This window comes from Penicillium cinerascens (genome assembly GCF_028974065.1).
Source record: "Penicillium cinerascens strain IBT 15544 chromosome Unknown scaffold_4_segment0_segment1, whole genome shotgun sequence".
NCBI classification, from domain to species: domain Eukaryota; kingdom Fungi; phylum Ascomycota; class Eurotiomycetes; order Eurotiales; family Aspergillaceae; genus Penicillium; species Penicillium cinerascens.
In genome coordinates, this window is record NW_026695298.1 from 2,884,585 (window position 1) to 2,908,106 (window position 23,522).

Below are 23,522 nucleotides of genomic sequence, written 5' to 3' on the forward strand. Positions count from 1 at the left end.
TGAGTGGATTATGGGCCCTGTGGAACCGAGGTTTGGCCGCAATCTCCACAAGCGGACTTGACGTGTTCAGGCGAGATATAAATGAGGGTTGCAAACACTTGGTAATTGTGAAAGGAACCGCCCAGGGACCCGATCGCATTCGTATGATGCAGATGACGTCAAGGGGAGGTGAATGTCACCCCGGGATTTCCCTCGAGACTCCCCCGCGCTTACCTCGGGTGGTAGAATGTGACCAGATATCTTATCATCGGGCTCTGGATTGTAGATGCAAGTCAAATATAAGATGGAGTGATCGATGAAATCATCTCGCAGTCGTCAAAACCCAGCCTCAAATTACAAGCTAAAGTCACGGGAAGCTTCCCCGCGTTTCCAAGGTTTGCACCGACAGAACCTTGGAAGGTTGAGTACATCTCTGGCCGAGTCATCTCTGACATATATCGTTTCATTTGCCATGTACTGACGAATAATCATCGACTAGGAGAAGCCCGGGAAGCTATCGCTCTTGGGGGATCTAGTCAATGTGTAGTTATATATTACTCTCCACCAGCGACTTATTTGTCCACCACGACTATGGCAGGTATCTGCAAAACTAGATTTAACCACCATTTCCCAGAGAAGGATAGTACTGTCTCATAACCAAAATTTGAAGACAGTTTTCTACTCTCATTGCTTTAGACATTCAGCGAGACGTTATTTGGCCCGTTATTCTGCCCGTTATTCTACCTATTGCATAAATCCACTACGCATGTGCAAGTTCAAAGAAGATCAACCCGCTTTCATTTTTCTATTCCTTGAATCTGATTGTTCGCTGAAACCCCCGTATATGCATTTTTAAGTACGGTAGTCACCGTTGATGGTCACGTACTCGTGGCTGAAATCGCAGAACCAGTACACGGCGTCCTCACCACCGCAACCGGCGGCGCCCTTCTCACCACCACCGAGGTCAACCTCGATCTCCAGATCCTCACTCTGCAGGATCGCGCTGGCACGCTCCTCATCAACAGTCTCGGGCTCACCGTTGACCAGCAACTTCAGGATCGGACTGCCATCAACAGGGCGGAAGCTAACGGACGTACGGTCGGGAACGACGGTGCCATCGCGCAAACCCTGGGTGTAGCCTACGGCGCAGAGGATACGGCCCCAGTTGGCATCCTTTCCATACAGAGCGGTCTTGACGAGAGGAGAGCGGGCAATGGTCGAGGCAATCAGACGGGCAGACTCGTAGTCGGGAGAGTTGCGCACACGCACGGTGACGAACTTGGTCGCACCCTCGCCGTCACGGACGACAAGCTGCGAAAGCTCTTGTGTAAAGTCGGTGAACACGGTTTGCAGCGCCTGGTAGTCCGCACTGGCTTCGGCACCAGAAGGCGCGCGAACGGTCTCGCCGCCGGCAGCTCCGTTGGCCAGGACTGCAATAGTGTCGTTGGTGCTGGTGTCACCGTCAATGGAGATCGAGTTGAAAGAGCGATTCACGGAATGCTTGAGGATCGACTGCAGAGCGGCGGGCTCGACGTTTGCGTCGGTGCACACAACACCCAGCAGTGTGGCCATGTTCGGGTGGATCATGCCTGCGCCCTTCGTCATACCGGCCAAGCGATAGGTGCGGTCCGGGGAGGAGGGCAGAGTGAACGTGCGAGAGATAAGCTTAGGGAATGTGTCGGTGGTGCAGATGGCGCGGGCAGTCCTCAGCCAGGCATCGTGCGTCGAGTCAAGGTCGGCGTATGCGGTAGGAATGCGGTCAAGGATCTTGCTGATGGGAAGGCTGTCGTATCAATTAGTACATATTGGTCGAAATATACCATTCTTGCAAGAGGTCGCTCACCGCTGTCCAATGACACCGGTGCTCATCACCAGCGAGCTATCCTTCTCGACGCCGCTGCATTCGTCCACCGTCCGGCCCATCTGTAGGGCATCTTCGAGACCGCCCTTGCCAGTAACAGCATTGGCACAGCCAGAGTTGATCACCACAGCTCGGATACCCTCTCCCTTGCGACTCTGCAATGTCTGCCGGCTCACCTGTACCGGCGCAGCCTGGAACTTGTTGGTGGTGAAGACCGCGGCCGCGGAGCAAGGCGTTTCGGACGCAATGAGGGCAAGATCAGGATAACGAGTGTTTGATGCCTTGACACCGACATGAGTACCGGATACCAGGAAGCCTTGGGGGTAAGTGCCGCTCGTGGGAATGTAGCGCTGCTTGGAGGCCGGAATGGTCATGTCCAATGGTGCGGAGTAGCATCGTACCTGGCCCTTGAGCATGCGGGCAAAGGAGCTAGCCGCCATTGTGGCAGACTGGGGATTGGAAACCATGCTGGGAGGGTGTTAGGTCTGAATCATAGAGACAAGAGCGGAGGAGTGGAGGGTATAAAGAGATCTGATAAGGTGAGTCAACTTCTTACCCCAAACGGGCAGGAAAAAAGATATCCGGTCTCGGAGATCCCGACTCGGCAAGCGATTGCGCCTCGTGAACCCACGGGAGCTATAGATGATAAAATGGGCAGAAAATGAACGGGAGATATAATAGGTTATTGTTCTAGAGGAAGAGCTTTAAAAAGAGGACTCGATGGGATTTCCAATTGTTTCTCCTACGCTCACATGACACGAACCTGGTCGCATCCACGGTTACGAGTGTTATAACCGGGGATTGAGATATATAAATCCTACAATCATTGAAGGGCTCCCCTTGTGGTGAAAAAATGAGACCAAATGCCTCGGGTTCGAAGCGCGCGCTGTTTCTGCGCTGAGCGGAGTCGGAGAAACCTCGTGGACCCGCAAAGAAGCTGTTATCAACCTCGAAACTCCACTCCTGCGCGAACATTGTATTCCAACCGTCAACAAGCCCATTCCAGTTGTCGATCGCTTGCTGCCGAGTGCTGTCTCGAGTTCGATTCAGAGCCCTTGAAAGACATCTCCCCCCGGCCCCCAGCCAACCCCTTGCGTCGTCCCTGTGCACATTATCCGGATCTAATGGTATTGTTGATTCCCTTCCCCGTCGTCACTCCAACCACTTCACGTCCTCTGACTCGCCCATCATGAAGCGCAAGCTGTCAGATTCCGGTCTGGAAAATGACCACCCCGTATCGACCCCAAAGCGGCTACGGACGGCCCTCGTGCAGGCCAATGGCGCCCTGAACGGCCAGGCCCCGAACAGCGATGCCCCCTACGAGCTTCCTCCTACACCACACGGTCAATCCACTCCAAAAAAGGCCAATGGAATTGCTGCAACGCCATTGAAGGAATCCGGGCTGAAGACGCCTACCCACAAATCCAAGGCTCGGAACCTCTTTGCCACGCCCACGAAGCCCAAGACTCCGAATGCCGCTACGCCGGGCCGCTTGAAGAATGCAGACCGATCTGCGAAGAAGAAGAGTGCGCGAGTGCTTTTTGAACAAGATGAAGATGATGCTTGGGATGGATCCGAGCAACTTGCGGAGGAGATTCTACAAGGAGATGGGCCCGAAGCGGATAAAGCTGGCGAGGAGTTGGCAGACAGTGTTGAAGGAGGCGATAAGGAGAAGACCTCGAAATCAGATACAAAAGCTCCCAAGCGCCGGGCCGGTCGGCCAAAGGGTGCTAGGAATAAGCGGTCCCCGACACCAGAAGGTGAACTGCCAGCGCACGAGCGCTATTTTTTCCAGAACCGCGCGGGTCCAACCAGGACTTCCAACACGACTCTGAACAAGGTTCCCTTATTGACACACGAAGAGTATTTCGATAAAATGGGCCAATTCGTGGACCCATGCAGAAAGGAGAAGGAATATCTGCTCTCGTTGCACCACCGGTCATTCCCGCAATGGTATTTCGAGTTCGAGGAAGGATTCAACGTGTGCCTCTTTGGATATGGCTCGAAGCGCAAGCTCGTCGATGAGTTTGCAGGTTGGCTGTACCATCTCTCGGCACCCGCGAAGCCGCCAGTCATAATCATCGTCAATGGCTACACACCCGGCATTTCTATTCGATCGATCTTTGCTACTATTGTGGCAGCCATCCTCGGCGATGATGCACCCTCCAAGCTTGGCGCCCAACCGACAGAGGTACTGGAACTTCTACAATCAGCTCTCAAAGCTCGACCGGCCAACGAAGAACCCGTCACAGTCCTGATTAACTCTGTTGATGCTCCACCACTCCGGCGTGCCGTCAACCAGGCTCTACTCGCTCGTCTGGCCGCTACACCGCGCATCCGCCTGCTTCTCACAGCAGATACGCCCAACTTCCCACTGATGTGGGACATCAGTCTGCGGGACCAGTTCAATCTGGTCTTCCACGACAGCACGACCTTTTCACCATTTGCAGTCGAGACAGACGTGGTGGAAGAAGTGCACGCTTTACTCGGCCGTAAAGGCCGTCGTGTGGGCGGCAAAGAAGGTGTCGGCTTCGTGCTTAAAAGTCTTCCCGAGAACGCACGCAACCTGTACCGTCTGTTGCTAACAGAGCTTTTCTCCGTGATGGACGACGGTCACCAGTCCGACGATGAAACGGCAGGCGACGGCGCTAAGAATGGAGAAGAGAATGGCATTGAATTCCGTTTGCTATACCAAAAGGCAACGGAGGAATTCATTGCATCTTCTGAGATGATGTTCCGCACTTTGCTGAAGGAGTTCCATGACCACCAGATGATCACCTCGCGCATGGATCCTAGCGGCATGGAGATCCTAGGTGTGCCGCTGTCTCGCGATGAGATGGAGGGCGTGTTGGAAGATCTGGTGCTGGGATGAAGCGTCCCTTCAACGTTTGGTTATAGTTGTGACTAGATCGCAGATGATATGATACCCCTGTATGAAATATAAAAACCACCAATTCGCAGTGGCAGTTCCTGGTAGCACTTAAAAGGAGGCTGCAGCTGGGGATCTATATGTACAAATAGCGTTCCACCCAAAAGACATGCTTTTCAGAACTGCGCAAACGCCGCAAGTGCCATCATAGCCCCGAAACTCATCTTGAAGGGCCGGTGCTCAGAGACAGCCCGACGGACGTCGACACTCTTGAAATACTTTTGAATCCGGTGCAAAGGGAGAATGTTATAGCCCTTGGAGGCAGCCCACTGTATGTATCATCTGTCAGTACGTAACTCAACAACCCAGATCGAAAAAATCTCACCTCAATTAAAACAACACTCATTCCAATAACAACCACCAAAACCCTCGAAAACGCCCTCAACCCTACACCAGCGACCAAACCAAGGACGCTCCCCAGGCTGACCTGCTTCATATTCCCCGGAGTCAAAAAGCTTGCTCGAGCCTGCCCAGAATGGCCCTGCTTTTGCAAAAGGGGATCATTGGGACCGACGGCCCATCCCGTCTCAGCATTAGCCGGAGATTCGGGGCGGTAGTAGGGCGCGGTGTATTGGCACTGGATGGGGGTAGCGCGGAAGGGCGAGAAGGGATGGAGAGTTGCGGTGGATATGCCGATTCCGAGGCCTAGGCCGAGTCGGAGAGGGGAGAGGAGCGGAAAGGCCATTGTCTTTTCTGAAAGGATAGTTGTTGTAGAAGACAGTTTGAAGCTCCCTTGGAGCTTGGGGTTGTTGATAAGATACCGAGTGATGTCATAGGCGGTCACGACCTGCCAGGTGCTTGAGTTGCGGCTTGGTATTGGCTGAATGGTGTCGAGTTCTGAGATTCTTTGTTTTTATTGCCGGGGTTAGACCCCTTTAGGGACTCGTATTCAAATGCCGAGTATCAGATGCTTCTTGGGTTGCACGATAAACATTGGGGCCGACCTCTATACTATTGTGATTGCATGATGGTTCTTGTTCCGCGTAACGACGGAACCCACTGAAGGCTTAGATGTGTACTTCCTAAGGGTATGTATCTTTAAATTAGAATTAGATCCGGCTTTTTAGGTCTAGACAACGCAAATCGCAAATTGCCAAAGTCCTATAAACATGGAGAACCATGAAATATCAAGTGGCATGCAGTAAAACGGAGGATTTGTCTCAAAATGGAAACCAACGCCGGACACAAGATCGATGATACCACGATCACAATCCCATTGAAGACATCAGTCCATGCATACTGACAGCCACCTACTTCTGCAGGAAATGGCCTGCAGAATCCGATCTGCCCAAGCTGTGACTCCTCGAAGTGCTTCTGTCCGGGGAGCTGCTGCGAACAACAAGCTGCTGCGCCTGTTGTATAAAAGGCAGTGGATAGAAAATGACCTCTCTGCACAAGGCCCCAAACCGCGCAGCTAGATTCATCACACCGCGAGAAGCCGAATCTCGCCCGCCCACGGAATTGGGTGGGTAGTAGAAGTAAGGGTCGAGGTAGAAGAGGACACTGCTCCATTGAGGGAGTCTCGAGCGGAGCAGGGTGCCTGCTCTTTCATACTGCTTGAAAGTGCGCTTGGGCACACCCGGCTCGGCGTGCACGAAGAAAAACACCTCGAAGCCGACGCTGCGGATGTGCTTGCGCGCCGTGCTGCTCAACGTATCCAGGAACTCCCCCAGCCGGTCAAGGTCGAAAGCGTGCCGGAAGAAGAGTGTATTATGTGAATATAGGAAGTCCTCTGCTTCATCGTGGATTTGATGACTGACGGCGAGGAGCTTGCGCGCCGTACCGTCCTCGCCAGTCCGGCTTGGACACATGGACATATTTTGATATCGAGTTCGTGAGGAGATATTGCCGCGATCGTCGACTACAATCAGAGGCCTGTCGACGTAGTCATTGGGGGCAGATAATGCCCATTCGTAGATTCGGAGCCGGATCTCTGTCGGTAGCCGTAAGAAAACCGATGGCTTGGTTGATTGACTGCTCAGAGAAGTCGAGCTATTGACCAAGCTACTCTCTGATCCGATTGCTGTTTGATGACTATATTGGATGCGAGAAGGGCCAGCTGTATAGTGTTGGCTATCGCACCGTACCATCTTGTTCAAGAGGCTCACTTTGTTGAGTGAAGAGTCTGGTCAAGATCTTGCGTGTTTTGTTCCGATTTAAGAATGACGATTCCTTGTAGTCGAGAAGAAGATACAAACTAGACCAAGGGCGTTCGCATGGAGGACAAGGTCCCTGTTTTTAATGAGACGGGGGTGTCACCCTGCCTGTCATGCAATGCTTTACAGTCTGGGCAACATCTGATCGACAACCCCTTCCATTCCAGTCCACAGTATCAGCATCCCAGCTCAGAGTCTTATTTGAACTAATTATTTGTGATTTACTCGGCTGCGAGATAAGAGAATAAAAGCTCCAAAGCCTCAAACGACGGAGTTAAATAGCCGACCCCGTTAGCTTGTATCCAGCCGCGCTCAGCTTCATCTACCTACTTGGCTAGGCATATGCACTCTTACAGATCCTAGTCCAGAACGGCCGGTCAAGAGCATATTATAGCCACCAAAGAAACTAGAGCTGCTTGGAGACGGCCAGGGACCAGTGGGACTGTGGATACACCAGCCGCGAAGACGGAGAAGAGTTCCCATGAAGGTCGAAATGACGATATCAGTAGGGCAGCCACAATACCACCTACGCGGCAATGGATAGCTATGCGGTATGATCGGACTTGGCCAGAAAGGGAGTGGGACCCAACGCTATGTAAGAAACCCCTGGTGGTTCCACCGCGCGGGAACGGATGCCGAAACCCATCAAAACGGAAGAATGTCGCGATGATTTAGGTTTTGGCTCGGGAAACAAATTGATATGCGGTGGGGCTTTGGTTTGTACTGTATTGAACTACCTGCTGTGCCCAATCAGGCGGGTATGAGAGAATATCCCAAGTATATCATGCAGCACGGTGAGATATGACGCCGGAAAACGCCCGAATATTACCAATGAACCAGTGGATCGGCGGCTTTAGCCAGCTGAAACAGTTCACCGCTGTCTATAGATGCCCAGCGACCAAGCCGCCCGCAGGACGGCCAGTCCCCAGGCCATGCCGATGCTATCACGCATGACGTTCAATTTACTTCCCAAGACCTCCCTCCACCCCACCGGCACCTCGGCCACGGGGATGCTGGCAAACTCCGCCAGCATGAGCATCTCGACATCAAAGATCCAGCCTTCGGAATGCATGTATGGTACGATGTAAGGCAATGTCGCGCGAGAGAACAGCTTGAACCCGCACTGCGTGTCCTTGACAGTGGCAGTCCTGGGCGGCGTCATCAGCCTCAGGATCAGGTGGAACGAGTGCATCAGGAAATTGCGCAGCTTGGACCGCTATCGACCAATGTTAGCTCAGTGTTCAATTCGCGTGCAAGCTTCTGGATTTAATAAATGTTCTTACCTTCACCACAGCCTCACTGCCAACCATGTGCGCCCGAGATCCAACAGCCACCCCACGCCCATCGGCATCTTCGATCCCCTGACACGCGGTGACAAGTTTACCGAGATCATCAAACTTGCTCGCCCCATCGGCATCCGCAAACACCACATACTGACCCCGAACATGGCGCAAGCCATGTGTGACTGCACCACCTTTACCGCGGTTGTGAGTCAGAGTCACGAAACGAATAGTTCCCGGCGGGATATGCACGCCCTCGTGGGCCTGAGGGGTCCAGGGCCCGGCGTGGCCCTTCGGGTGCAAAGATAGCTGATGCTCTTTCGCAAATCTAAAGGCCACCTCTTCCGTGCGATCTGTGGACCCATCCGAAACAATAATGATTTCCCACCCTCGGGCCGATTGCGAGCCCGTGGCGTGACCGTTTGTTGTGTTTCCGTTGGGCTTGCGCTTCCGCATAGATCGAGTTTCAATTGCTGCACCTTCGTTCTCGGTTCCTAGTGTCCCGTACATGTGTTCAAGGTAGTTGACTGCTTCTTCCAGCATGCCTGCAAGCCGGTCTTCTTCGTTGTAGGCAGGGACGACTACGGACATGAACAGCTCCGCTGGTTCGATGTCAGCAGTTTTGCCGGCATGCCTTGCGGCCTTCAGGGCATCAAACCAGCAGGGGAGTGGCTGGGGGTCTGCAATGGTTCCATCTTTCAAGAGCGTCGTGTACTCTTTTTCTTCAGGTAGAGACTCGCGCGGTACAGGTGCGACAAGGGATAGAAAGAGGTAGAACTATTAACCAGGCCAAGAGGTCAGCATGGGTCGATTGACAGGGTGGATTGGGTATGGGCCAGTCCGGTTTGCGCCCACCCGGCGCAGGAACCGGCGGGGACCGACTCACCAGGACGAATAGTCCCAGAACAGTAGCGAGCACAGTGGCAAGTAGGACCGAAGTGGGAACGTCAGCGATGATAGCGACACATTGGCGACAAACGACGCCCCAGGAATCAGCCATGGCGGAGATACGGCAGCTTAAGCGTCGGAGGCGGAGACAAGCGACGGGGAGCTCAACCGGGAGACACTCAAGATGCCCAGGAAATAGAGAAGGCTATTACTCGGCCAGCCATACGAAGCAAGAAACAACAATGTCCAGGAGTTCAAATCATGCGCAGAGTCGGAGGGGCCCCATCTGGAGAGGAGAGAGGGGAAGAAGGGGAGTGTTGCATGTTGATAATCGCCAGCTTGGCCTTTTATCGGTAACCCGCAAGCTTCGCGCCTAAATTGAATTACGGTGGGGTGCAATCGCTACAAGGCTTAGCCGGGCACCCAAAGTGTTATTCTGCGGACGCTCATTCGTTGCAATTGCACGCTTTCTTTATGTTTTTAAATTGCGCGTTCTTTTCTACTTTTGTTTCTTTGGTCAACGCATCAAGGCGGGCGGGTCCGGGCTCGATCTTCACCAGCTCCATATGCAAGTCAAGTGGCATTGCAATGGTGTCGTAGACATGAAGCTACCCGTAAAGAATTTGTTCGCAGTACCTGATACTTTGCGGTTCTTGGCCCTACGTGATTGGTTCTGGTTTGATGCTATGTTGCACTGGAATCATTCGGTCTCCGAAAGATACACTAGCGCATTCGACAGACAATTCGTGTTTAAAGGGCATTTGTAGGTCCACTCCCCGGGGGTATAATCTCATGGGTTAAAATATCCTAAGAGTTTGGTTAGGCTATACAGTGTTTTCTAGCAATGGCCGACATCAATAACAACCAATGTACTATGGCCATGCTTTCATTTCCTTTCCTTTGGTATTCAAAGGCCCTTTAGGTGTTTATCGATGAATAGTCCAACTGGGCCATGCAAATGAATCGGCCATGGTGGGAAGATTTCTCTAGCTTCCAGATCCATGTTGGCTGGGTTTCCAAATAGAGAGTCCGCTCTGGGGCCTGGCAGACCTTCCGGAGATCTTGAGCCATCTGTTGGGAGTCTGTTTCTGTGTTTGAGACTGTCGAATAGTCGAGGTCGATTAATTCATTCCAAGGCTCCGTGTACATAAGGAAAAAAAAATGAAATACGTAAGTCGGTGATGCAAAAGAGCAAGATCTTGACCCAAATGTGATGGAGAGTAAGAAATCCCACCTGCCACAAAAGTCCACTCAGGATGTAAAGCAGGAGTATCGTTTAGTTTTGAGCACTCCAGGTATATGAACTCTAGCAGTCGGTGATAACCGCCTAAAGATCAGGCACCATCCATCTCAATGTCTGCATGAGAAGCTTGAGTCGTGATCGAAGGTGCTTGGCTGTTGAGACCTCCAAGTGTTGCTGCAGTTGGGGCAAGCTCGATTGCAAGTGGAGTCGCCTCAAATCTTCGGTATGGAGTGTATTTCATCCAGCGATTGAACTGTAACCTTGATCAGCTTGTTGTCCTCCGGCTTATCAATAAATGTAGGATATCATGTCACCGACCGTTGCTATCCTCACCCCAAGCCACAAGCACCGATGTGTTCTAGGGATGACCGTGGAGGGCTCTTCGATGATTGGTCTTTCGTCTTCTGATGGAGCATCTTCAAAGAACTTCTCGGGGTAGTAAAGCTGACTCCATGCTTGGCCACGAATGAGGAAGTCCTCAGGCAGCTGCTGAACTGTGACATCGTCGAGTAGAGGGAAGGAATCATTTTCGATCTTCGGGATGATGGTATCTGGGCGAAGTAGAGTGTTGAGAAACCGGGTGATTGCCAGCCAGGGAATCATTTGCTCAAGCTGTTGCATGGCGGGCGGGTGAAGGGCTAAGCACCATATAAAGGCCAAAGACGTATGGACACTTGGATAGATATTGGGATCACCCATTTGATCAAGAAGGACGGTCAGAGTGTGGAAGGTGAGGGAGCTTCCTTGGTAAGCCATTTGAGTCGAAACCTGCAAAGTCGCAGCCGTGGGTTCGTTATTCGTTCCCGTGCTGTTGGTACCACTAGTCCATTCTAAAGCAAAGGCGTGTGCCTCGGCAATAGTTTCAGTTTCGCGTTGCTTCGAGAATTCCATCGCCATAACTGCCTCCGGCTCGCCGTACTGAAGCACTGCCGCAAAGCTACAAGACATGATATAGACACCTTGCTGTCCCTGTCGACCAAGCCGACGAATTTCTCTGCGTAGAAGAGCTAGAAAATGATTTGCCAAGGTAGTAAATTGCTCAGCCGGGCCTCGAGTAAATAGCACACTGTGTGTAGCGATAAAAGCAGTCACCATTGTATGCTGGTGAAGTGGCTGGCCATTATAAGGATTGAAGAGGAGAATAATGCTCTCGCGCGCGTTGTGGAATGGGCGCACACTAACCAGAGCCTTGGTGTAGTAGAAGAGCTGCTGTAAAACGTCCGGACGAGCAAGCACCGCTAGATGGTGTTGGATCCGGCCAACATCAGGGTTTCGGTCGGCGTCTTGATTGTACCAGTATCGCGATACGCCGGCCCAGACTTCACGGTCTCTCATATCAGACTCTTCCACCGCCATTCGGTATCGTGCCAAATCACCGAGACATTCAATCCAAGTGTCTCGGAATGCAGACACGCTTTCCAGGAGAAGAGTCATCATAGAGTAGGCGAGGTTAATAAAGTTAAGCATATAGTCCAACGACTCTGGGAGTTTCTGACGCAGGAGCTCCAGAAACGAATGGATTCCGTATCGCCACATTCTGGCGGGCATGGCGTACTTATCGGCAAGTCGTTTCAACACGGGACTTGCCGATGGATGTTGCGAAGCGAGAAAAAAGTCGTGGTGCTCGTAGAGTAATGTTCGATGTAGTGAAATGAGTGCCTGCCACTGAGATTTCGATAGCTCCGTCTTGGACTCCGTCTGCTGCTTGTCGATCTCAATGCACTTCTTTTCCACCATCACTAGTCCTGCATAGATGCCCCGAACCTCATTGATCAATTGCTCTTCGGTAATCGGATTGGTCTCAGGCTGTCTAAACATTTCCTGATATTCCGTCTCTGTATTTGATGCCAAGTCCTTAAGAGCCGGTTGGTCTGTCACCGGCCTTTGCGGCAGATCCCCAAGCTGCATGCTATCATCACCCCCGATCTTCTCATCGACAGGTCTTGGAAGTGCATTGGGATTTGAATGAAACCTCCGCAGCCCTGGCCGTGAATTCACATCATGATTTGAACAAGCTGCGTCTCTGGGTAAGGAGAAACTCGTGACGATAGGTTTCGCCAACCCACTCACATCCGCATAGTTGGCTAAATGCTGAGAGGCGGATAGTCGATGACTCCTCAATGTCCGAGGGCTTTCCCTGCGGCGGGACTTTTCAGTTCGCGAAACACTTCCACGAGAGTATTTTGATACGCGCGCGCCTTGACTGCTGACAGTGTCCAAGGTACAGTCATCGGCCAAAACACCAGAGGTAGGCCGGCCACTTGATAACGGTGGGCTAGCCGATGAGCACATGCGATTGGCCATTGGAACCCTTGAAAAGTATTCTTCAGAGTACAAGGTTCCTTTGGAACACCTGAGTGAGGGTTAGACGAATAATAAGTAGCAGAAAGGGTGGGACTTGCCGCTGGATTCTGCCCGATGCTTTCGACGCCTTGATGTCCAATCGGGTAGCTAGCTTTGCGCCGGACGCGCGCCGAAACTCTTTACGATCGATTGATGGCCGAGAGTCCATCATCCATTTAAATGCACATCGTCTGATTCGGGATTAGCTCACCGGATCCTCACGGCGCAAGCAAAAAGTCAAAGTGGCGGTGGCGGGGAGGACTATTCCCTAGGTCCGGGCTAAGGAGGGCGAAAGGGGTCAAACTAACGTTGATCGAAAGGGAGACCGAGCATATGGCACGGGACCGATTAAGCGTGGGGGGGGGGGACACTCAGGTGTCTTTAAGTATTACGGAATGTGTCTGAAAGAGCAAAAGCAGCGTGCCTATGGCTGAGGCTGCTGGTTGCCTCAGCCAGGGCGCGTGAGAAGGGGCTAAACCACCGAGGACGTAGTGTGATATCTTCCCGGCAAGGATCTCGCGTGTTGTGGTCCACTATTGATTTAGGGCGGTTGCCTTTCCACACCATCGCAGAACCAGCTCGACCAACCCATGTAATTTGTTCCATCATACCTTTACCCGGGTTTTAAATACGGAGTAGACCCTTCTTTCATGCATTCTAGAAGACAAATGCTCCGAAATTTCCATATTGCTGACGCACTTCTGACGCCCCAGTCCAGGGTACTCGGGCCTTAATGTGTAAAACATCACACGGCGCCTCGCCGAGGCTGAAGACAAACAGAAGGAAACGTCATGCTCACGATAGGTTCAAATCGATCCAACTAATACAGAGGTTGGCCTCACTACCCCCTCAAAACATCTCCTGCGCGCTTTCATTACTAGGGGGCTGGGAAACGGCCCTACTGGAGCCCGAACTACACTTCTCAACCCCGAGACGCCCTTGGAACGAATACCCAAATGCTTTCCAAACTTCATATTAAGATGCCCAATCCAACAATCTCCAGTCCATCGTGAACCAACTTATGAGGTATTTGTTTTCTGATCCTGGGGATAGTAAGCGGCCGACGAGGTTGCCGACATGCCTTGCATCGGATCTGGCAACCGTTTTACTTGTCGCAGTCACCGCTTCTGGGCATCGCGCGTATTCTACACCGATATTTGCCACGGACCACACCCAGATCAGAGGGAAAGCTCGACCTGAAACTATGATTCTTTTTTTACTGCCCAAACTCCCCTCACGCTGGCTCCGGGACATTGCGCTACCCGCAGTCTCCCGTTCATATTTACTTCTGTGAAGTTGGCTTTAAATCCCGCCCCGACCAGCATGCTCGGTTTGGGACCCTACTTTCAGGCTTGCGGTTGTGATTAGCGCCTTGCTATTTCGAGCAACCCGAGCAACCCTCGGGCTATTTAAGCCACCTGCCCAAATATCCGCGGATGCTCCATCTTGACTGCGCGACGCCCAACAGACAGCATTTGATGCTATCATGCGGTGTTCACAGCACCCTGGTGATCGGGCAGAACCCCACTGTTAGGGGACCACATGGCGCTGGGGAGCTTGAGGATGCAAGGCTACGTTGAGGATGTCTGCAATGGCTTTGGCCTAGCCATGACGATTTCCCATTTTCTACGCTACTGAACTCTGATACACAGACTTATACGACATTGGCAGTACATTGGCAGTTCACTTGATGATTATGAGGCGTCTCGTTCCTTTTTACCCGAGTGGGTCTGAAATGATAATCCGAGTCGTCAGTTAGGCTCCAGCTTGAATCGTCAGCAGCCTCCAGCGAGACGCCCACAGCTTACTTTGCAAAAGGACCCTGTGACCTGGTAGTATAGATCATGGATATATCGAATATCAACTAGGAATAAAAAACAACTCGGAACCCCTGGATCATCCGACGTGTTGTCAAATAGCAGTGCCTAACAATCTATAATCGGCCGGGGAGATAAAATACCTCAGGATGACGCGATGCTCCGTCGGTAGCACTCGCCAATGAATGGCCGAGAATATAGATATCCTTGACTGGGGCGGTGCATAGTATGTTTAAGCTAGCATTTGAGTGGAGGGCGTCAATCCCGCATAGCAGCGACCTTCCCTGTATCCGAGTAAACAAACCAGAAAATCCCCCCTTGGAAAGACACCTTCAAAATGCGTGTTTGAAAAGAGTTGAAACAATGCACTAAATCAATAGTCTACATCTATGCATCAGTGATATCATATTCAGTCAAAGTGCATGCAAATCATTGTATCTCCTTCTGTGATGCACGCATTACTCGGCCGGTTCGCACCCCCAAGACAAGGCAACCAACCGGACCGCAACCCCTTTCCGATCGCAGTATGAGCAGATCATTGGCTGCGGTCAGAATACTGTATATCCCTGTCTTCAAGGCTCCAAAGCAGCGCAAATCATGCCAAAGCAACGGACAGATGCAAGGGAGCTGACAGGGATCAGCTATGGCCTGCGGGAAGGGTGCGCGTCCAACGTTCGCAACAGGGGTCTGTTGCGCCCGGGTGAAGCGACAATCAGATATCGGGGATGACCCACCGACTCTTCTACTGTAAAGTCGCGTATGGAGACGGGATAATCTGGTTCTTAAATCTAAGAGGCGCATATCGCCGAGATGAAGGGATTTGGAAGGTGAAATGGGGTCCGAGGGAAGCTTAGTGCGAGGGGTCACTTCACCCGGGTGAAATTAGCCAGTTCCACTGCAGTTCTAGATTTGCACTCGAAGCGTCGGTACAGCAGGTACTCATATTCATGCATGGACCAAGTCTTGGCTACAAGTTTAGCTTGACTTTTGATTGGTTTATCTTGCAATAATAGCTGAGCTGACGCTCAGCTATTTTAATAAATTGGTTGATTGGAAGTTCAGAAGACCGAGCTCAATGTTCCCATAATAGAAGACCGCATGGAGCATGGTCTTGGCGGGTTGCTATCTATGCACAGCCTTGGGGCTAATGTGAGCTACATTCCTGGCTCCTGAGGTGGTTGTATATTTCCCCCCCCTCTAATATAAGGACCGAAGAGTGTCAAGCGAGACCTCGAGCAGACCATGGATGCATGTGGAGGGGTCATATCACCATCCAACGAGACTCTATCCGAGCATTGTCACATGGGATGATAGAGTAATCGTTTAGGCTCCAGAGAAAAGAGTTTCAACGTTGTGTAACTCCAATCATGGACAGAGTATCGTTCTAGGAATCATAGACACGTACATAGATCTGCCAAACTTGACAGGAATTCAAGGACTTGACATGTCCATAATATAGAATTTGATTATGATAGCTTGCTCCATGTAGACACTCCATAGTTGGCCGCAGCCATGCATCATCTATAGTGGTGGTTAGGAGGACCACCAGAAACCAGAAACCGAATACGTCATAGCGCGTCGCAGCCACCAAACAACAAACAACCGACAACATCGCTCAAGCCCCAAACTCAACATAACAAAGGAAAAGAAATAGGCAAATAACGGGAAACCCATATAGAATTTCCAAAAAGAGGCATATTCACCGCCTCAGATCAACGCCCCCAACTCAACAAATCCATGCTCTCCAAATTGCGCCCAACTGCGCGGCATATGAAACTCGCACCCGGGTGCCCGACACAAACAAGATCCAGACTTGCCCAAGCCACAATGTCAACCTTCACGATCCCGGGGTCTGATGCACGCGTCAACAGCATACCGGATCTGTCCCGCGAGGACCTGCTGTCGTTCCCCGCTTTCAAGAATTGGATCCGGACACTGCAGCTGTCCCTGGAGCGACAGCAGAACCCATCACACGAGTTTCACGATGACCCGTATAGACTGCGCAGCATTGACATCCAATCCATCGACCGCTTCGGAGGCGGGCGGCTCGGGTTTGTCAAGTTGAAAGCAGACGTGTCGAACGGGAGCGGGGAGACGTTACCTGGAAGTGTCTTTTTACGAGGTGGCAGTGTCGGCATGCTGGTAGGTTTCCCTGCTTACCCTTTTACATTTCAGCAAGATATTCAAATGCAGTGTATCTGACTGTCATTCCCAGCTTATTCTCCAACCGGATGATATCCCTGCCAACCAGGAAAAGGGAAAGAGCGCCATCCTCACTATTCAGCCTCGAATCCCAGCCGGGTCTTTGGCATTTGCTGAAATCCCTGCTGGGATGCTGGATGACAGTGGAACTTTTGCTGGAGGTGCGGCGAAGGAGATCGAAGAAGAGACCGGGTTGTCTGTTCAGCACGACGAGTTGATTGATATGACTTCCTTGGCTCTGCAGCCTGCTCAAGATGAGAACGGGGAGGTGCTGCAGAAAGCCGTGTATCCGTCCGCTGGAGGGAGTGATGAGTTTATCCCGCTCTTCTTGTGTCAGAAGCGGATGCCGAGGAAGGAGATTGAAGAGCTACAAGGGAAATTGACTGGGTTGCGTGACCATGGCGAGAAGATAACGTTGAAGATTGTTCCGCTGGAGAATCTTTGGAAAGAAGGATTGCGGGATGGGAAGACTCTGGCTGCATGGGCACTCTACAAGGGGCTTCAGCAGGAAGGAAAGATCTAGTTCTGAAAATATGGATGAAAACTGCCACGAGGCATGCATTGAGGAGACACCATACTTTAGCAATTCAACCAGCATTGCGTATCGATGGAATGAGCTGCATCACTCGATGTTCATCTATTGACTTCACAGCTTCCACTTTTTCGCCAGCTCAATGCCCTCAGCGAGTGTACCAACCCGAGCATCAATAGCGTAGCCCTCTTTCTCAAGCTTCTTCATCTGCTCAAACAGCGAAGCCAGCGGAACAGAAAAGCATTCAATGAATTCATTTTCTTCAAGTTGCGGCTTGGGATTCTGGTTTTCGGGCAGCGACATGTCCACGCGCACATGGACCATATTCAAGTTGGTATTGCACATACCCGGGTCTGTAAACCAGGAATCTAATCAGGAGCCGCACAAAGATAGCACAGATCAATAAACTCCGAAGACTTACCATTGAACATCACCGGACTGGTTTGCTCCGCCACACCGACGTAACCGGTCTCTTCCTTGAGCTCTCGCACCGCACATTTCTCTACAGTCTCACCAGCATCGATAAGGCCCGCAGGGACCTCGATGACGACGCGATCAATCGGGGGCCGGTATTGCTTTTGCAGCAGCAGTTCAGGCCCCGTGGACTTGTTCAGAATGGTGCAGATCCCTACGCCATCGATCGCGCAGTCGGCCGGGCGGGTCTGTGGAGATCGAGTTAGCCCAAGGGTCTAAGCAAGTAGAAGTGCAAGACGCAGTTGCCGCCTTAAATCGATGGACTGCAGGAAGCAAGTGTCATGAAACGGCCGGGTACTGATCTCCGAGGCGGCCAATGATGGCAGTGGTGCTCCCTCCACCAGTGCGAACCCGGGTGAGCCTTGCGAGCCTGCGAAAAGCACAGTCATATCATAGTGCGGCTTTGCAATAGGGAAGATTCCAAGTAGATCATGACTGCCTCGGGCCCAGGCAGGGGTTCGGATGACTACTCCGGATGCAGTGCAGCTACCCCGGAGAAGGGGGAATCAAGATGGCCCATGCAAAGAGACCCAAAATGTAACGGGGCAAAATCTTACCGTACGCTCCGCAGATTCCCAAGTGCGCTCGACGCCCAACGGATCCGTGTAGTTGGTCTTAACCAATCGAGTCCACCGGGCCTCGACCGGATCCTGAATTTGAGGCGTGGTCAGGCAAGCACGAGATAGGATGATGTAGAGGGGGCTCGCTTTGCAGGTAATTGCTTTTGCGATGGTTCGTTGCCTTCTTTTCAGGGCAAACTATGGACCAAAGAGGAAAGGTGGGTGTGATGGCATACCAAGGGGCCCTTTGAAATGTGCTTGGATTTGGCTTGGTTGGGTGCCGACATGTTTGTGATTTCGTGACAGAGAGCCGAGTGGAATATGGGGTTGAAACAATGGGAGAGTTCAATAACCAGTGTAAATGTAGTCAAGCTATCCCCGGGCTAATCCCGATGTTGACACGGCTGGAGACAGCTGGCGGGGAAGAGAGCTGCCCATAGTGGGGTTTCAACCCTTATCTTATCACTTTGCTCAATGCTGGTGCAGTGAGGGCTTCAAATTGTTTGGATTATGAATCGCATGTTGAATAAACAGTGGCTCGATAAGACATCGTGCACCGCTAGAGATATTGTATTACTGTAGGCGCACTTCTTGTAGATCTAGTCTGGCAAGGAGGAGGATGAATCTTGAAGACCGAGGCAGACTTGACGTGGAAAGAGTTTCGGGTGAATTTTCTTTGAGATGAGGGAAATTATAGGGGGAAACCTTCGTTACACTATCTTTGCAGGCTAGGGCATCACGTAGTCGGTATTTCATTGCTTGTAAAACCGGTCTATGCGCGAAGATTAAAAGATACTTTATTAATGAATAGGATCCCGAAAAGTAGGGCCTGCCAGCAAATGCAAGCTCGCAACCACTCAGAGAGCCCTGGCTTCATTTCCATCCGAGTTCGAGTGAAAACCACTCAACGGTAAGAATTCTGGGATGAGAAACATCGGGGTTCCTCTGACATAAACAAACGTCGCAAAAGAAACAGACCTAAACAAAAGCTCCGAAACGGCCATTCGCTTGCTATCATGAAATCGTGCAGGCGTGAAAAAAAAGAAGCTATATCACAGGCTGGACTGAGGATTCTCGCTGTCAGCTCCGCTCTCGATAAATTCCATGCACTTGTCGAATTGAGACCAATCGTTCATGACAATCTTGACACCGAGGTCCATCAGGCGCTTTCCCATCTCCTCCCGCATGTCACCGCTGTAGCTACCAACGTAGGCAATGACGGGAATGCCGGCGCGAATGGCGGAGAGTGCGCCAGACTTGCTGTCCTCCACAGCAACGGTTTCGGCGGCAGTCTTCTTGACGTATTCAAGAGCATGAAGGTAGATAGCCGGGTCAGGCTTGGAAGTGGGTTTCGGCAACGAGCTAGCAGCACTGAAAACCATGTCGTGGGCAAAGTACTTTTCCTGGTCGACCTTCTTGATCGAAGCGCGCACGCGACGCAGAGCCGAGGATGAGACGACTGCCATGTCGTACTTTTTGGACTCGTAGAGTCTCTGCAGGACCTCGCAAGCGCCAACACATGGCTGGGCCTTGGCTTCCAGCTTGGCGATAACCTTGTCCTCCTCCATGGTGACATATCTCTCGAGCTCATCGTGATCCAATTCGAACTTGTACTTGGCCTGCAGCGAGATCATCATGCCGCGGAAGTTCTGCCCGACAAAGTCCTTGATGAGCTGCTCGCCGGTGTAGCGATCGGGAATGCCCTGTGATTCCAGGATCTCGTTGGCCAAGTCGGCGCAGGCCTCGAAGGCCAGCTCCTCCGACAGGACAAGAGTATTGTCGCAGTCGAAGAAGATTTGGGTGATCTGCATGACGGTTAGTGTCGGTGGGTCTGAGAGCCACGAGAGGGGTCAGCGAACCTTAGGCATGATGGAGAGAGAAATTGGTCCCTGTTTGGTCTGGGAATAAGGGAAAAGGTGTGGTTGAGAGTAAACAGGCAATGCACCGGGGAAGCTAGGGGAGGATATGATCCAGTGTGATCTAAAGGTGGGGAATGATGTTGGAAAAAGAGGGAAAGTGTAGTGAGGGTAAGCGAGAGAAGGAACGAGGCAATTGACCGGAAAGGGAGACCGTGGGGGAAGAGGTATTTAAAGGGCAGGAACCAGGTCTACGGAAAGTAGGAAAGCATGACGCTGCCACAATGAGATTGTCCGGGCAGTTGCGGGTCCGCGGGCTTGAGGTCATGGACCGTGTCGCGTGTATCGGTACTTTGTACTACAGCTATTTAACGTGCGGAAGTAAGTACTGGTACCTGAATTTCCGCCAATGATCGGCCGCAAATCATCGAGTCAGCGGCGCCTGTGCCAGGCCCGTCCCAGCTTAGTGCGTGTTTTGTACTCGTGGAAACTCGCAGAACATGGATGTCGTAGTTTCACGGCCCTGGTCGACGTTGGAAATGAATATCTCGAGAATGTGCTACAGCGCTTCGAAACGACGTGCTTGTCTTCCCCCTCATTTTTCCCCCTTAAGCATACTGATGAGAAGAATCACATGACAAGCAAGAATGCACCCACGGACCATGCCCAAAGGTCTCTATCGGATACTTTCACCAACTGAAGGGCCTGAACTCATGCCGGTCAGTCATACGGGGATTTGTATGCACCCTGGCCCCTTGAGCTCCGGTTTGCAATATGACCCGGGCCGCGCGGGGATTCTTAGGGGGCACGGAGCGAGTTGCATAGACTTTCCTTGTTGGCATTGAGCAGTATATGCCCCATACAAGGCTATCGAATTGTACTGCGGTCAATAAATCAAGATGGAAATGGAAGACTCTCGAAGTCACGATTATATACAAGACGAGCGGATAAGAGTTCCACCGAGGAACCCGCTCAGTTCTCTGCTATCTCAGAATAAAACATAGCTTCAAATTTCAAAACTGGTCTTGCGACGAGTATGAAGCGTGGCCATGACTATTCATGTAGTAGAATTAAATCTAAGTAAACCTGGAGTACGGAATGAAAGGCTTTCTGTGAGTGAAGCAGAGAACCATCCTAGTTTCTTCAGTTCCCTTACTTTTCTCATCAACATACGAAGTATTTTACCCCGCCATTTCTATTCCATTCCACCCCCCACCTGACCCTTTTTACAGACCGACGACAAGGCCGAGTTGGGCCTCAACGCAGGTCTCCACTCTGAAAAGACCACCGTCCTGCTGATTGGTCGATCCATCGGATCACAAACGCATCTGCCATTTTCGCGACTTTCACTGCTCCGTGTATCAAAGTTGTTTGATTGCCCCGTTCTCTTCTCAGCAACGTTGGACTCACTGCTACGGGACTGATCAGCACCAGCCCGATTTCAAGGCTCTCCGAGCAAGGGCCCGGATATCGGCCGAGTATCATTTGGTACTACCCCAGAGTACGGCCGCAGACAAGTGCTATACCCAAGCTAAAATTGGCGGCCGGTTACAGCATGGAGTCTGGATCCTTTCCGACCCTGGACGCGCTGCACTTCCCGTCGGCCCAACAGTCCATCTCACAAACGCTGTCCTCCTTGCGTCGCTCGGCTCTGTCGGTTTCCAACCGGCTGGAGTCCATTAAAGCGGACGCGGACTTTGTGCGAGAGGCTGCAGACCACTATGATTTGCCGCTTGTCGCCAATGAACGTTGCGGCAGCTGGTATATCTCGCCCGATGCCAAGGTGGGCAGTGCCTATTTCAAGAGCACGGACGGCCACACCGGTCAATGGGACTTTAGCTTTCGTAGGCTGAACCTGCAGCTTCTTCCGCTAGCTAGGAAGCATGGGGGGTTAGTTTACCCCGTTTCTCGCCGGCCACAATTTGAGATGATTGGAAGATCCCGTCATCTCGTTGCCGTCTTCCTTTCACGTCCCTTTTTTTTGGGCCTTCATTGGATCCCATCGACCATCTTCTATTCCCGGAAGATCTCGAACTATGACTTGCATGGACTGGCTTCAACTAACTAGTTTCATCTCAACCCCTATAGGTGTGTAATAGTCGACTCGACCCGCCGAGGCAAATGTATGTTTCAACCCGGGGAGCGTGGCGCCCTAGCAGGCGCCATCTCCGTTCCCACCCTTGTCACCGTGCACCGAGGCTGACACTAGGTCTATAGTGATGCCAGACGCCCTGTCAAAGACAATTCCAATCTGGTGCGCCGTGATCAACCGAGCTCTCTTCCCAACAGAGACAGCCTTTCATTCCGTACAACTGCCACCCAAATTCCTCGGCGAATCCGAGGAATCACAAATCGAAACCCGTCTCGATGGCTTCGTATCTTCACTCAAGGTAGGATCCCTGCATATAGCTCAGCAGGGGTTTCTGTTTTGAACCCCCTCTTCACCCGGGTGAAAGGGCTTGCGTGGAATAGCTGGCTGATATTACCAAACCAGGGCCTGAAACTGGATCTGGACCAGCTGCGACAACAGCTTGGGAAGCCCATTCGTGTTGCATGGGCCAACCGCTCGTATTTTTACCCGACAGATCTGCATAAGAGCGATGCGTATAATCTCTTTGTCCTATGCTCCGCCTCGAAACGTGTCCATGGTGCTGAGATGTCCGAGGGTGGATACATCCAGGGTGCTGGGGATGACAGCGAGGGATGGGCGCACGGGCTGACGCCACCGGTCTTTTGGGCGAATCAGGCTGTTTTGAAGCAAACCACTGAAGAAGACCTTCCGGATCTTATTTCTGAGTTGGTGAAACAATACCGGCAACAGAGTGGCGGACAGTCCGCGACTCTCATTTCGCCAACTCGTAACCTCTTCATCGGCCAAACGGACGCACTTGTGGATGACACCAGCAGGTATGATTTAGTCATTGACTGCAATGGGAATCCCACCGCCGTGGAAGGGAATGAAAAGCGATTGAACCTGGGGTGTGGGTCATTGAAGCTGGGCAGTCGTGATCTACGCAAGTCTCTCGACAAAGTGCAAGAGTTTGTCAGCGCGCAGCTCGGAGCTGATCCATCGCGCTCGCTACTGGTGACCTGCGACACGGGCAAAGACCTGTCGGCAGGAGCATTACTGGCGATTATCTGCCTATTTTACAAGGACGATGGTAATGTGATATGCCCCCAGAAATCTCTGGATAAATTCAGACGCTAGATGAAATGGGGAATCAAAAAATAAGACTAACTCTAATCGTCCAGGAACCTTCGAAGCCTCACAAAGCAAGAACCCGATCAGCAAGCAGTTCATCCGACAGCGTCTCGCGTGGATCGTTTCGTCCAAACATGACATAAATCCGTCTCGCTCGACGCTTCAATCGGTGAATGCCTTTTTGATGTCTTGATACGGGT

The 23,522-nt window shown here is 51.8% G+C and overlaps 10 protein-coding genes across 10 annotated transcripts; 3 read left to right on the forward strand and 7 right to left on the reverse strand.

Annotated features, from left to right (window-relative positions):
• Positions 1–831: 831 nt before the first annotated feature.
• Positions 832–2,280, reverse strand: N7498_010200 (bifunctional ornithine acetyltransferase/N-acetylglutamate synthase; the record flags this gene model as incomplete). The annotated part of the gene is made up of 2 exons (XM_058457256.1): positions 832–1,762; positions 1,823–2,280. The coding sequence occupies 2 exons, from the start codon at positions 2,278–2,280 to the stop codon at positions 832–834; spliced, it is 1,389 nt and encodes a 462-aa protein (XP_058304155.1).
• Positions 2,281–3,029: 749 nt separating this feature from the next.
• N7498_010201 (origin recognition complex subunit 2) lies at positions 3,030–4,712 on the forward strand (the record flags this gene model as incomplete). The annotated part of the gene is made up of 1 exon (XM_058457257.1): positions 3,030–4,712. One exon carries the CDS (start codon positions 3,030–3,032, stop codon positions 4,710–4,712), a length of 1,683 nt encoding a protein of 560 aa, XP_058304156.1.
• Positions 4,713–4,885: 173 nt separating this feature from the next.
• On the reverse strand, positions 4,886–5,454 carry N7498_010202 (uncharacterized protein; the record flags this gene model as incomplete). The annotated part of the gene is made up of 2 exons (XM_058457258.1): positions 4,886–5,038; positions 5,095–5,454. The coding sequence occupies 2 exons, from the start codon at positions 5,452–5,454 to the stop codon at positions 4,886–4,888; spliced, it is 513 nt and encodes a 170-aa protein (XP_058304157.1).
• Positions 5,455–6,019: 565 nt separating this feature from the next.
• Positions 6,020–6,859, reverse strand: N7498_010203 (uncharacterized protein; the record flags this gene model as incomplete). Its single annotated transcript, XM_058457259.1, has 1 exon — positions 6,020–6,859. One exon carries the CDS (start codon positions 6,857–6,859, stop codon positions 6,020–6,022), a length of 840 nt encoding a protein of 279 aa, XP_058304158.1.
• Positions 6,860–7,796: 937 nt separating this feature from the next.
• N7498_010204 (dolichyl-phosphate beta-glucosyltransferase) lies at positions 7,797–9,205 on the reverse strand (the record flags this gene model as incomplete). The annotated part of the gene is made up of 3 exons (XM_058457260.1): positions 7,797–8,141; positions 8,209–8,982; positions 9,092–9,205. 3 exons carry the CDS (start codon positions 9,203–9,205, stop codon positions 7,797–7,799), a joined length of 1,233 nt encoding a protein of 410 aa, XP_058304159.1.
• A 1,222-nt stretch (positions 9,206–10,427) lies between these two features.
• Positions 10,428–12,640, reverse strand: N7498_010205 (uncharacterized protein; the record flags this gene model as incomplete). The annotated part of the gene is made up of 2 exons (XM_058457261.1): positions 10,428–10,589; positions 10,670–12,640. 2 exons carry the CDS (start codon positions 12,638–12,640, stop codon positions 10,428–10,430), a joined length of 2,133 nt encoding a protein of 710 aa, XP_058304160.1.
• Positions 12,641–16,233: 3,593 nt separating this feature from the next.
• Positions 16,234–17,221, forward strand: N7498_010206 (putative NUDIX family hydrolase; the record flags this gene model as incomplete). Its single annotated transcript, XM_058457262.1, has 2 exons — positions 16,234–16,638; positions 16,712–17,221. The coding sequence occupies 2 exons, from the start codon at positions 16,234–16,236 to the stop codon at positions 17,219–17,221; spliced, it is 915 nt and encodes a 304-aa protein (XP_058304161.1).
• Positions 17,222–17,344: 123 nt separating this feature from the next.
• Positions 17,345–18,551, reverse strand: N7498_010207 (MutT/nudix family protein; the record flags this gene model as incomplete). Its single annotated transcript, XM_058457263.1, has 4 exons — positions 17,345–17,583; positions 17,652–17,892; positions 18,262–18,354; positions 18,501–18,551. 4 exons carry the CDS (start codon positions 18,549–18,551, stop codon positions 17,345–17,347), a joined length of 624 nt encoding a protein of 207 aa, XP_058304162.1.
• A 765-nt stretch (positions 18,552–19,316) lies between these two features.
• N7498_010208 (HAD family hydrolase) lies at positions 19,317–20,202 on the reverse strand (the record flags this gene model as incomplete). The annotated part of the gene is made up of 2 exons (XM_058457264.1): positions 20,124–20,202; positions 19,317–20,069 (listed from the first exon to the last, which is right to left on the reverse strand). Exons 1-2 carry the CDS (start codon positions 20,130–20,132, stop codon positions 19,317–19,319), a joined length of 762 nt encoding a protein of 253 aa, XP_058304163.1. The 5' UTR covers positions 20,133–20,202.
• Positions 20,203–21,675: 1,473 nt separating this feature from the next.
• N7498_010209 (initiator tRNA phosphoribosyl transferase family protein) lies at positions 21,676–23,515 on the forward strand (the record flags this gene model as incomplete). The annotated part of the gene is made up of 5 exons (XM_058457265.1): positions 21,676–22,010; positions 22,209–22,243; positions 22,338–22,510; positions 22,615–23,281; positions 23,373–23,515. The coding sequence occupies 5 exons, from the start codon at positions 21,676–21,678 to the stop codon at positions 23,513–23,515; spliced, it is 1,353 nt and encodes a 450-aa protein (XP_058304164.1).
• Positions 23,516–23,522: the final 7 nt, after the last annotated feature.